The sequence below is a fragment of the Crotalus tigris genome, unplaced genomic scaffold (assembly GCF_016545835.1).
Source record: "Crotalus tigris isolate CLP2741 ecotype Arizona unplaced genomic scaffold, ASM1654583v1 scf7180000018504.2861643, whole genome shotgun sequence".
Classification (NCBI taxonomy): domain Eukaryota; kingdom Metazoa; phylum Chordata; class Lepidosauria; order Squamata; family Viperidae; genus Crotalus; species Crotalus tigris.
Genome location: NW_024097043.1, coordinates 176,973 through 189,096, shown reverse-complemented (window position 1 = coordinate 189,096; position 12,124 = coordinate 176,973). Strand labels below are relative to the sequence as shown.

At 36.9% G+C, this 12,124-nt stretch overlaps 1 protein-coding gene across 5 annotated transcripts in view; it reads right to left on the bottom strand.

Annotated features, from left to right (window-relative positions):
- Positions 1–452: 452 nt before the first annotated feature.
- DAGLA (diacylglycerol lipase alpha) overlaps positions 453–12,124 on the bottom strand; it is a 121,437-nt gene continuing 109,765 nt past the window's right edge. For all 5 annotated transcript variants that reach the window (XM_039353151.1, XM_039353146.1, XM_039353148.1 and 2 more), the window contains 6 exons: positions 8,751–8,819; positions 7,267–7,339; positions 5,239–5,435; positions 4,061–4,190; positions 3,183–3,364; positions 453–2,987 (listed from right to left, as the gene is read on the bottom strand). In XM_039353151.1, coding sequence (XP_039209085.1) covers positions 2,063–2,987; positions 3,183–3,364; positions 4,061–4,190; positions 5,239–5,435; positions 7,267–7,339; positions 8,751–8,819 — 1,576 coding nt within the window. In that variant the 3' untranslated portion in view covers positions 453–2,062. The remainder of the gene's footprint in view (positions 2,988–3,182; positions 3,365–4,060; positions 4,191–5,238; positions 5,436–7,266; positions 7,340–8,750; positions 8,820–12,124) is intronic.

Below are 12,124 nucleotides of genomic sequence, written 5' to 3'. Positions count from 1 at the left end.
ACTTTAAAATAGGGTTAACCTGTCTCACTTAAGAGTATATAAAAACAAAAGGCCCCAGTTTCAACATATCCTTCATATTGTAAAATCAGTTACATTAATGCAATATAAGTATATTATTATAACCAAATTTTGCAGTCCAATTCAATGCATTTTCTCAAATGGAAGTCACATGAGTTTACTGCAGACCTATTTCAAGTAAATTGCACTTATTTCAAATAAATGCAGTGTTAAAGTATAGAAGGCAACAACTTGAATGTAGACAGTCTCCTAGAACTAAGACTGCAATTCTAAGCACACTTACCTGTGAAAAAAGTCTCACTGAGCCCACTGAGACTGTTTACAAGTAGATATGCAGATTATCTTATCTGTTACACAAAGTGTACAGTTCTTCTCAGTTTTCTTCACAACGTACAACTTCTAAGCATAACACAGCATACTAATCATTCATGGGAGCTTAAAAAATTCCTCAAAACCACTTTATTTTAACAGCCTACTCAGAGGCTTACAGCTGCAAACTTAAGGGATTTACTAAGGACATACTTCATGACTTGTGAGATGAATCTAGTATAGTTTGTAGAACCCAGACACAGTATATTGAACTAGTCTGTAGTTAAGAATTTGCTGCGGCGTTAATGTCATATTCAGTTATATTTTAGTACAAAAAAAAGGACTGTAGATCAAGTATATTTATCTTCTACACAAATGTTATTTCATCCCCAATTTCACCATTGGAAAATCCCTGCAATTTTACACAGTGTCACCCTGTTGTCATGAATTTAATTGTGAGCACCAAATTGCAGGATTAATAGCTGAGATGCAGGAGCTGCTGTTGTGCAATTACCTCATATTCATAAGCTCATAATACTCGGTTGGGTGTTAGGATGCATATACAGAGGGTTAATGCCAACATTCCAGTCTTACTTTCTAGTAAGGACATGTAATAGCAATTCTTCTTACTTTTTCCATAGTTGAGTTAGGCCCCATGTCAATAGAGAAATGGGAATCGCGGAGAGCACATTTTCCCCACAAAAGTAGATATTTCCTGATTACCTCCCAAATGTTTAGTAGATATGTAAACATACATGAGATTTCAATATGCAGTAAAAGTCCCTCTTTTTCCTGAACTCAGAGACAGATAATATTATACTGCAATTATAAATGGGAACAAAATAGTTCCATACTCAAGGACTTGGGGAATAATGCAGGGCATAGGCAAGCTTCTTGAAGAACAAAAGGTAGTTTAGACCAATCAATCCATGCAAATAAAGATATCAATTATACTAGAGAGCAAGATTGTCTCTATTTCATAGTGGTTTGGGGAGCTGTGCAACAATGTGAGACCCAAGAGACTGTTCACCCCTCCAGTGGGTGATGAAAGATGGAAATGGCCTTCAACTCTCCGGCACATGTATTTTCTTTCTTCTTAGAAGAAGAGCGGATATCACTGAACACAGAGCTAATCGGAGGAGCACAGGTTGCCCCATCCCAATTCTCACTGCACCCAGTTAGGGTTTAGAGCAGGTGGCTGCATTCCTCTGGAACACAGTCAATGGCTATAAAACAGGAGAGCATGTCATAAAAAAATCATGATGACAACAATAAACAGATACTTGGATCAAACATGACACACTAGTGCAATAAAGCCTGATGCCACAATTTCCTTGATTTTGACATGACAATTGGGCATTATCAGACCTTTTAGCCTCAGTTACTCTAATCATCTAGCCCATAATTTCAGCAGGAAAGGCAATGAGTCTGCCTTCTTGTTAAAGAAATATGCTGAGGTAGGGAAACCAATCATCTAAGTTCAGTGAATGAGACCCTGAAAAGCAGCAAGCTGCATTAGGCAGTGATTTTCTCCCTAACTAAAGAACGTGACCCATGATGTGGCATCCTTCATGCTGAAATCCACTGTAGTGCCATTAGTGTAGCACCCAGGAAGGGAAATTATACTACCCCATGCATTTTCACTCATTCCCACTTGCCAAGAGACCAGCTCCTCCAAGTGCTATCCCAAGATTCTCTACTATAGGATTAGCTATTCTGCACCTTCTCTCCTATATTAGAGGGCTGAGATCACAAGGTCTTCTTGTTTGGCAGGATTGGTCATATTTCCAGTAGGAGTGGAAGTCCGGATTTTGTCAGTGGTGAGGCATTCCTGGCTACTCATGCCTGTAGGAGTGAGGTCCATAAGCTCTCCAGAAGAACTCAGAGGGAAAGAAGGGGAAACAGATATGCCTGAGGAAGGATCTGTTGAGCCTGCAAATAACCTGGGGGGCTTTGGGACTAAGTTGGGTTCATACTGTGCTCTTAGCAAGATCTCTTGGTCACTGACTGACTTGGGAATCTCAGCAAAATCACTGGTGCTGTCCGATACCATCATGCAGTAAATGTCCTGAAAGGAACTGCTTTTGCTGTCCAGGTTAAAGAGACTATCTATAAACTCCGCAAACTCCAACACTTGTGGGCTGGGGGCATCACTTAGCCTCCCATTTTGGAGGGTCAATTCTTCTGGAGTAAAGGAAATATGATCGATATCACTACCAGCGCCTTCATCACTGCATCGCCGCTGAGGAGTGGTGTCTCCACTGTTCTGCAGGCCCTCAGGAGGCTGAGTCTCCTGGGAATGTTTGGAGAGGCTGTCAGCAGCAAGCAGTTCTGTCCGTGAGCTAAGGGAGGGGTTCTCCTCAGGAATTGCTGGATCAATATAAAAACAATGAGTTTCATCTTTTTCCATGACTGCATGGAGACTGGGTGAGCCACGGATGCTACGGAAACCAGAGGAACGCCTTGAATCAAAGCTGTAGATGGATTCATTATCAGATAGGCTCTCCATTGTAGCAAGAGGAGCACGCCGGTCCTGCAGTTCTACAGACAGGCGTTCCTTGGTATCTAGCAGCAAGATCTCCACAGGATCCTTCTGCACTGGTGACAGAAGCTTGGTTTCATAAAACCCTTCCAAACTGATTTCAGAGTGAGCCTTACTCCTGCAAAAGGAGAATACAAATTATATGAGACTACGATCAGACTAGACTATAATTTCCTGGAACAAGCTACAGACGTGCATACAGAAGGCATGACTCTTTAAGAAATTACGATATTCACCAACAGGATAGCAGGAAGGAATAAGATCACCAGCTGCCCTCGTAAGCCCTTCTAGAAAATCAGAGCCATATCCTTACTTAGTACTGCTGTTCCTTCTGTCCACTGTTATGTCTCCAATTCCAATCTGTACAGAAGGTCTACTAGACAGGGGTTGACTCAGGAAGATTAATTCCGGGTTGAGGTCCACTTCTGTAGGACTCACCATCACTTTGGCTGCAGAAAGCAAAGCTGTTTTGCCCTTGTTGTAATTTTCCAGGACCTATGTAAAATAAATTAGTGAATAATAACTTTGCTGTATTTTCATTTCTAATCTATCCTCTACTGTTGAGTAGTGTTAAACAAATGCTAAGACAAATCACGTTAAAGTAGCCTATAATGGATCATGTGATTTTTAGTATAATTAACATCTTACCAATGGCAAGAAAGATAAGAAACTATCATACCCTGGGAAAGTACCAGCTCAATATAATCAACAGACATTCAACTTGTTGCTCAAATGACAATTGCTCTCCCTCCCTCTAGTCTCCTTGCCAATTACAGTAAACAATGGTATTCCAAAGTTATTTTCAGCAAGATATTATGGCAGATGTAAGTAAGTAAATGTAAGCACAGACTACTTTATCTTGGTCTGGTTTTACAAAAGTGATGCACTTGCATTTCTCAGTACCTGAGCTAAACTGAATGAATGTGTATATGACAGGTCCTTGATGTTCTCTGAGCTTGTTTTCTTGCAGACGTTTTATTACCTAAACTAAGTAATACCATCAGTGCATTGTGTACATGTGTCTATATAAACGTAGATGCACTCATGAAAATTTTCTGCTACATTATGTTGTACTCTTTCTATATCTGCGAATCATAGAATCTACATTAGTTCTCCTCATCAAGATACTCAGCATGATGTTTCTAATTGTTTACTCATCATTCAATCCCAAAACCATTGAATGATTATTACCTTGTTAAGACCCTCCATTACTACATAGGGCAGATGTTCATGCAGCATTGCTGGAGAAATTATCACTTCATTAAATGCCTTGTTGTCTCCCCAAATGGCAAAGTATGTAGGTTCTTCCTGATCACAGAAACTATAAAAGATATCAGATGAGGCAGTCATTAACCATCATGTCTAATTACTTTACCACTTTATGAGGCTACCCTGTGATACAAGCAGAGTAAACAGAAAGAATTCATTCAAATCTTGTGCCTTGTAACTACAGCATTTTCCTTACATAACTTTTTTATTCAAGAACCAGGATGATTAATAAACTATTTCATCGCATAACACTGCATTTTATTGTGTAAATACATACCAATGTTATACAATGCATTTCCTCAGACACATGATTGTCAGTAGACATTAAGCATAACTGTACTGCAAAGCTAAAAATACTAATGAAAAAGCATCAGAGACATGTCCAAATTGTAGTTCTAGCTGAACTATAATTACATCTGATTCAGAAATTCAACTTTGTAGCTTATCTTTCAACTAATAAAGCAGATAACTCAAGTGCTTTGTAGGATGAATAGATAGTGAATTGCCTTTGTTTAAACAATTTGGATGGGTGCTGTCTTTCTCTAGCTCAGTGGTTCTCAACCTTTTTAATGCTGTGACCCCAACTGGTCGTAAGTCGAGGACTACTCAACCGGTCGTAAGTCGAGGACTACTCAACTGGTGCAGCACCATTTGCAGAATGGGACTTTTGGCGGGCTCAGCAGGGCAGAGACAGCCTGGACAATTCCTATTGGCTTTTGAAAGCCAATAGAATTAGACTCTATTCAAGAGAGTCTATTCTATTGGCTTTCAAAAGCCAATAGAATAAAAGGGAGTGGCACAGCTAAGGAAAAGGGGAAAAAAATGGCGGACTGCGTTGTTTGGCGACCCCCGTGAAATGGTCTTTCGACCCCAAATGGGCTCCCGACCCACAGGTTGAGAACCACTGCTCTAGCTTTACATTTTTTGGTTATGTTTGGGGTGGGAGAAGAGGAGGGATAGTTATTTAATTTTGCTGTATGTGTGAAGAATAGGTAAAACAAAATCACAATTCCCTGGGAAGTAATAATAACAACATATACCGCAGACCTATATTTTTCTTCCTAAAAAAATTGCGATATTCTCAATATTCTCCCACTTACCAGCACTGTTCAACAGGATGATTATGAACCACATGGATAATGTGTCCTGGAGGGTAGAGAGGTGTGCTGGCTGACAGGGCAATAGTTAAGTCACTAGGATGTGCCCAGAGGCGGTTACTGGTTATTGAGTTCCCTTCAAGCTCTTCAGGGAGCTCAGACTTGGGTATGCATTTGGTTGCACCAACTATGATTCTCCACTATCCAAAAAAAAAAAAAAAAAGGAATGAAGGAGTAGCCACTATTAAAAGCTACTATATGAAAGAAAACAGCAGTCATACCTTTTCTCATGGTTTTAACCTTTAAAGTTTCTTGTGTGTGTGTGTGTGTGTGTGTGTGTGTGTGTGTCAGAAGCCACAGCTTGGTAGACTGAACATTTTTGTCCACTTAGATCAGTGTTTCTCAACCTTGACAATTTTAAGGCATGTGGACTTCAACTCCCAGAATTCCACAGCCATTGCTGGCTGTGGAATTCTGGGAGTTGAAGTCCACATGCCTTAAAATTGTCAAGGTTGAGAAACACTGACTTAGATTTAACATTGTGTACTTTTATTCAACTAGAATATGTCAATCAACAGAATAGCAGAAATCCATCAATACAGTATACTACAGCTGCAACACCATTTTGTGTAATTCAGACATTCTGTTACTCTTGCATCTATATTTATTGATTTATTCTAGCAAAACTGTGCTATGGTAGTTAAAATAATGGATAAGGATTGAAGAGACCCAGGTTCAAGTCCATTCTTAATCACAGAAGTCACTAGATAATTTTGGGCCAGTCACTTTCTCTCTGTCCAATGTAATCTCAGGGTTGTTGTGGAAAATACTGGAAGAGGGGGTGCTATGTAGACTTTTGTGAACTCCTGGGAAAAAGCAGGATGTATATCTAATAAATAGATAAATACATATGTAGATAGTACAACAATATGCTAAGATGTGTATATATATACTCTTTACTTCCTTAACCTTTAAAAATCATCCTGACACTTAAGCAGGTTTAATGGTAAACTATCTTCCCCCAATGATATATTAATACAACTGAAATACTATGCAAGGAACACAACTTTGAATAATGTATCAGTTTGAGAATAGGTCCTGTTAAGAATTCTATTTTTTTTAAAACTAGAAAAGCAACAATAGGAATACAATGGAAAATAAATGTGAAATGTACTATACATGTTTAGAGAAAATTGATATAGTATGTTTCTCATAGTATATTACTCCATTGTTGATTGTCAAAATAAATAATTCATAAATAAATACAATAATTAGGTTAAATCATTTTTTCATACTTGGCAATGTCATCAAACTCTGTAATTCTGGAAGATGATTTGTCATAGAATGAAAACTTTTTAAATATCATTTTTTTTCTTTCCCAACTGTTTCCTGTTAAGTAACTGTACTTCTGTTAATTAATTATTACATATTCCTATAAAGTATATAAAGTTGGCTTTGCACATGGTTACAGCTGCTAGGAGACTTTATATTCTCACTTGAACTTGCACATAAACTTCTTTAGAAGAATGACAGATTAAGCTATAGGAGTATGTAGTATTGTACAGTTTTAAATTGTCGTACATCTTACACTGCCCAAAGTTGTAAATTTAATAAATGAATGAATGAATAAATAAAAATGAAAGCAGTATCAACTCTGTATTTTTTAAAATGGTCTGATAATTTAACATGAAAACAATTTATGGATTACAATTACAATTCTACAGTTGGACCCAAAGTGTGAGGTTCTCTTACCAGCCAATATCAAAAATACATCATTGCTGGGAAACTGCCAGTTAGGCTGGAAGTGGGGACGTCAAGCATGGGCTTAGCTTTTGAGTAGCCACAAAAGGCATAAACCTGTCTGCCCCCAATAGCCACAAAGCCTTATCTAGTTGTTTCCAGGGAAAGGCAAGCAAGTCTGGGGAGATTCTTGTAATTTAGGTGGAGAATAAAGTTCCATGCTTCAGTCATTGATTAAAAAACTGATTAATACAATTACTTTCATTTCAAATAGATTTGAAAACTTTTTACCTTTGGTTTATTACTTCTCTGCAAAACATCAAGAAGTTGTCGGCGAAATCCTTCCAATTGTGAAAGACCAATCCTGAATGATAAAGAATATCAGATGCAATGATGCAGGTTTAACTATTATGAGAATCATAAATAGAAAAGCAAAGAGAGATTTAATCAGATATAACTTACCCATGACATAATATAAGGGCAAATATAATGGAGTTCATCCATTATCCATAAGATAGCTCTATTTAAATACTGTACGTTACTTATAACCAAACAAGAGTTCAAGGGCTTAGCAAATAACATGTGCTTACTATTCTAATAGTAGGAATCCAAAAACATACAGATGACCAAATATGTGCAGGAAGAGTTACTATATCTAGGACATGAGTGATGTTTTAGAGCTCACATTATAGGTGAACTAAGCAAGAAAATGAAACAGATCACTATTCATACCACATTTTCCTTTATGAGATTATGAAAATATGCTTCAGTAGTTTTCATTCACAGATATCATATGTTATACAAATAAATGACAGGTATTAGTATTTCTGCCTCTATTGGGAAAATGAAATATATTAAATGTGATTATTACTGAAAGTCAATTGAATCTTCTTTTCTGTAGCCATTCATCCCTTCCAATATCCTGGATTTTTTATAAGAGTCAAAAATAGCAATGTGGTGTTTGCCAATTTTTTGCCGGGAGGATTTGCAGTATAAGTTCCCCTTTGCACAGAGTCTATCTCGTCTTCACTACAATTTCCATTATAGTGAAGTTGCTTGCTCACCATCACTCATTGTCTTTAGCTGTCAACATTCCTAATATAACTACTTGAGAATGATTGCTTCTGTGAATAAAAAGAATACTGGGCAAAGATTCATAACTGCATTCTAGCTACAGTGACAAGGAAACTAAAAAATAGCAAATAACAATGCACACATCTGAAATGAAATAACATTCAGGTAAGCAACAAATGATAATATACATAAAATAATAAACTGTACACAACGATAAGATGACACAGCTCACATAATACAAAGACGCTAGACAGAAGGAAGATGACAACACTCAGAGATCAAGATAAAGTGCATAGATGGGAGATGGCACGGAAGATATAGCCAGGAGATAATTCACAGGTGTAAGATGGCTCAGGAGAAGTGACCTGGGAGAAAGTACAAATGTATAAATGACAGCATAAATAACTAAGGAGGTGGTACATATTTGTGCATATTTCACCCTTTTCAGTAATAGAGGCAGCTGAGAGGTTAGGAAGGGTTATGTCAATACACCAGTATGTGATACCTTACAGTAGAGTATCTGTTTATGGAAAAGATACAATAAAATGGGTAGATAGCTGGAAAAAATGTCAAGGAAGAAGTATATGAATGGCTGTTAAGTGGGAGAATGAAACTGATATTAACTGGAATTGAGACAGGCATTATAGCTTAGTATAAATAGAAGAAAAACGAAATAAAGAATTCTAAATTAACTGACTTGCCTGGGAACTAGGTCTTTGCCTAGCACAACTGCAGTCACAAATTCTTTGGAGTACTCCATAGCATCCTCGCTGTAAGAAAAGGATACAAGAAAATGGTGCCAATATTTAACTATGTAAAAAAAAAAAAGTAAATATAACAAGTAAGAAATTAATGCTCCAGATCAAGAGGCATGGTGGCTCAATGGCTTAATGAAGTCTCTGCTCTAGCGGTTTGAGTCCTAGCACTGTGTAGCAGGGTAAGCTCTCGTCACTTGCCTTAACTTCTGTACACCTAACAGTTGTGGTTGTGGTGCCCATTTACGACCCAGCTCCAGGAAAGGAAGGGAACCTAGGATGCTGCTGCAGGAAAAGCCACTCGTCTTTCTTTCAGGTGCTAAACCAGTTTGCCCTCTTGTGGTGGACCTTGGGAGGCACATGAGCGTATCCTACAACAGAGCTGTTAAATTGGCAGCCAAACTACTACTCTGCAATAGCATTGTGGTCTCCTGGCTACTGTTACAATGCCAGATGATGCAGATAATGCAGATGATGCTGATGCTGATAATAATAATAATAATAATAATAATAATAATAATAATAATAATAATAATAATAATAATAATAATAATAATTGGAAGCTTTGCAGAAGTTTAGGTTTGAATGCAGTAAAAATAACTGAGAATACCAAGCTGACAAAGTTCTTGAAAATGAACAGGTCAAGATCCTGTGGAACTTTCGGATTCAAACAGACAAATATCTGGCCCACAACATATTTGACATTACTATTGTGGGGGAAAAAAATTCTGGTTCACTGATATTGCAATACCAGGTGATGCATGAACTGAAGAACTAGAAAAAATAATGAAATATCATGATTTGCAAACTGAAGTTGTGCGATTGTGGAGGAAGAAATCAATGGTTGTACTAATAGTGAGTCCTTGGAGTAACACCCAAAGGGTTATCTAGATACATGGGAATTTTAAACTTATTAGACCTGAATATTCTTATTTTTTTAAAAAAAACCCACCTTACCCAAAACTGCCTATATATTCAGATGTTACCTTAACAGCTCTTAAATCCTTGATTAGGACTTGAACTGTTAAGTTTTTACCAGTCCCAGACTGTGAATCAAATTGAAGATGAAATCAATAATAATAATAATAATAATAATAGTAGTAGTAGTAGTAGTAGTAGTAGTAGTAGTAGTAACAGTGGTAGTAACAGTGGTAGTAATGCTCCAGGTTTGTATTATTGATAATGTACTTCTATATCAAGAGAAAAGCAATTTGCAGAGAATTAATTTTATTCATAAAGTTTTCTCCTGGGAATCCCAGTAGATCAACTGTTCGCCAGTATACAGAAATCTACACTAAGATAGGAATACCTACTAGAAATCACAAAAGAGATCTAATAGAAACATAGGAGGTTACAGGAAAATGGAAATTCAATGTTGAAATACTTTACACATAGGATTTTAGTGTGACAGAAGATTTATATAGAGAGAATATATATTCAGGAACCAATTCCATAAAAAAAAAATTAGCTACCAAAGGCATTAGACTGGCTGATAAACAGAAAAGTACCAAGACATAGTTGAAACATTGGCTGAATCATTTAATATTGTAAAGGAAGCAATTAAAGTTCTAACAGTTCTATGATAACAAATGTAAGAGAAATAAAGATTGGAGAAGATCAATGTACTCCCCCCCCCAAAAAAAGGGAAACGCAAGAGGATCCACATATTACCAAATCCCCGGAACTAATTCTTCACACAAGCAAAGTTTTGCTTAAGATCTTACAGAGAAGACTAGTGCAAGGTATAAAAAGAGAAATACCAAAAGAATAGGAAGGTTTTTTAAAAAGATAGGGAATATAAGATCAACAGCTAACATAAAAAAATAAGGGACAGAGTAAGAAAATAAATGAAAGATGTTTATTTTGCTTCATTATTTATATCATGCCAAATTGTGAGTTGTACTAAGGAGTAGCCTGTATGCCACAACATCTGGTTATTCTTTATAAAGATAAAGGAATCTTTATAAAGAATAAAAAATTATTGCAACCACACAGTTTGGAAAACTGTGTTTCAAAATGGAGGAAGACAAGGTTTTATTGTGTTCCCATACTATTTAACTTGTATAGCAAGTCTGGAAGAGATGACAGATGAATTCAAAATTGGAGGATCAAACCTAATACATTGGGATGAAAGTGAACAGCTGAAAGACCTAATTATGAAAGTAAAAATGGAAAATGAAAAAAGAAAAATAAGGTATAACATTAAATATTAAGAACACAAATGTAATGCAAACAAGAATTCAAAGTGGGCATACAGAATTTTAATTGTCTTGGGCTCAAAAATAAAATTGGATTGTAAAGAAAATAAAGAAGAGATTACTCCCAGGGAAGAAGATATGGATAAACTTAAGAAAAAAAATCAAGAATAGTTCTATTTTGGTGATTTCTCCCCTCCCCCCCCCCATCTAAAGAGAATATTTAAAGCATTGGAAGAATAAGAACAAGATTGACATCTTTGAATGATGACTCTGGAGAGCATTAGTATGGATATTCTGGACAGCAAAAAGAATCCATCAATGATTATGTTCTGTTAAGGTGATGATCATACTCTGGTTTATATTCAGGTCATACATTACTGTTAGACACTCAGAGTCAAGAGAGAGAATCTGAAATGTAAGCAAAGCTAGTAGTTGGAAAATTAGCATATCACAACAAAGATTGATCACAAGTAATTGAAGCTTAATCTACAGTTGCTGAAATCACAGAAAGACCGCCAGGCAGAGATTTAAATTGTGTAGTATGGGCCATCTGCTCTGAGTGTAGTTTTGCTAACTGCTTAAGAACGTTTGGTTTTTTAACCAATTTATATGGCAATGCATCTCTCAAATTCAATTCTTAGTGGTTAATAAAATTTTAAACTATAGGACCAAACAATCAGCAAAGACAAGGATTAATTGGCAACCAAGAAAACCAGCAACAAACCTATCTGGGCTCACCTAATTGGGAAAAGAATCAGGTCTTAAAAGCTTTCAAAATGCCCAATAGGGTCAGGGTTCACTTAATGTTATGTGGTTTGGTATTCCAGAAGACATCCACTATAATACCATCTCACAATCTGCAAAATGTATATATATCTCCTTTACTCTTGGGGGCTGGACTTTCTTAGGCTGGAGGGGAAAGGGCAGAATAACAGAATTGGAAAGGAACTTGGAGGTCTTCTAGTCCAACCCCCTGCCTCTTCCCCGCTAATTCCAATTTTCAGGAGGACTGATGATCCGATCTCAGTTTCATCTGGTGGCTGTGCCTGGTCTATTTGTTCTGGGGCATGTTCCAGCGAAAGATCTTTCTCTTCATCTTAGGATTTAACCAGAGGTAGGTAT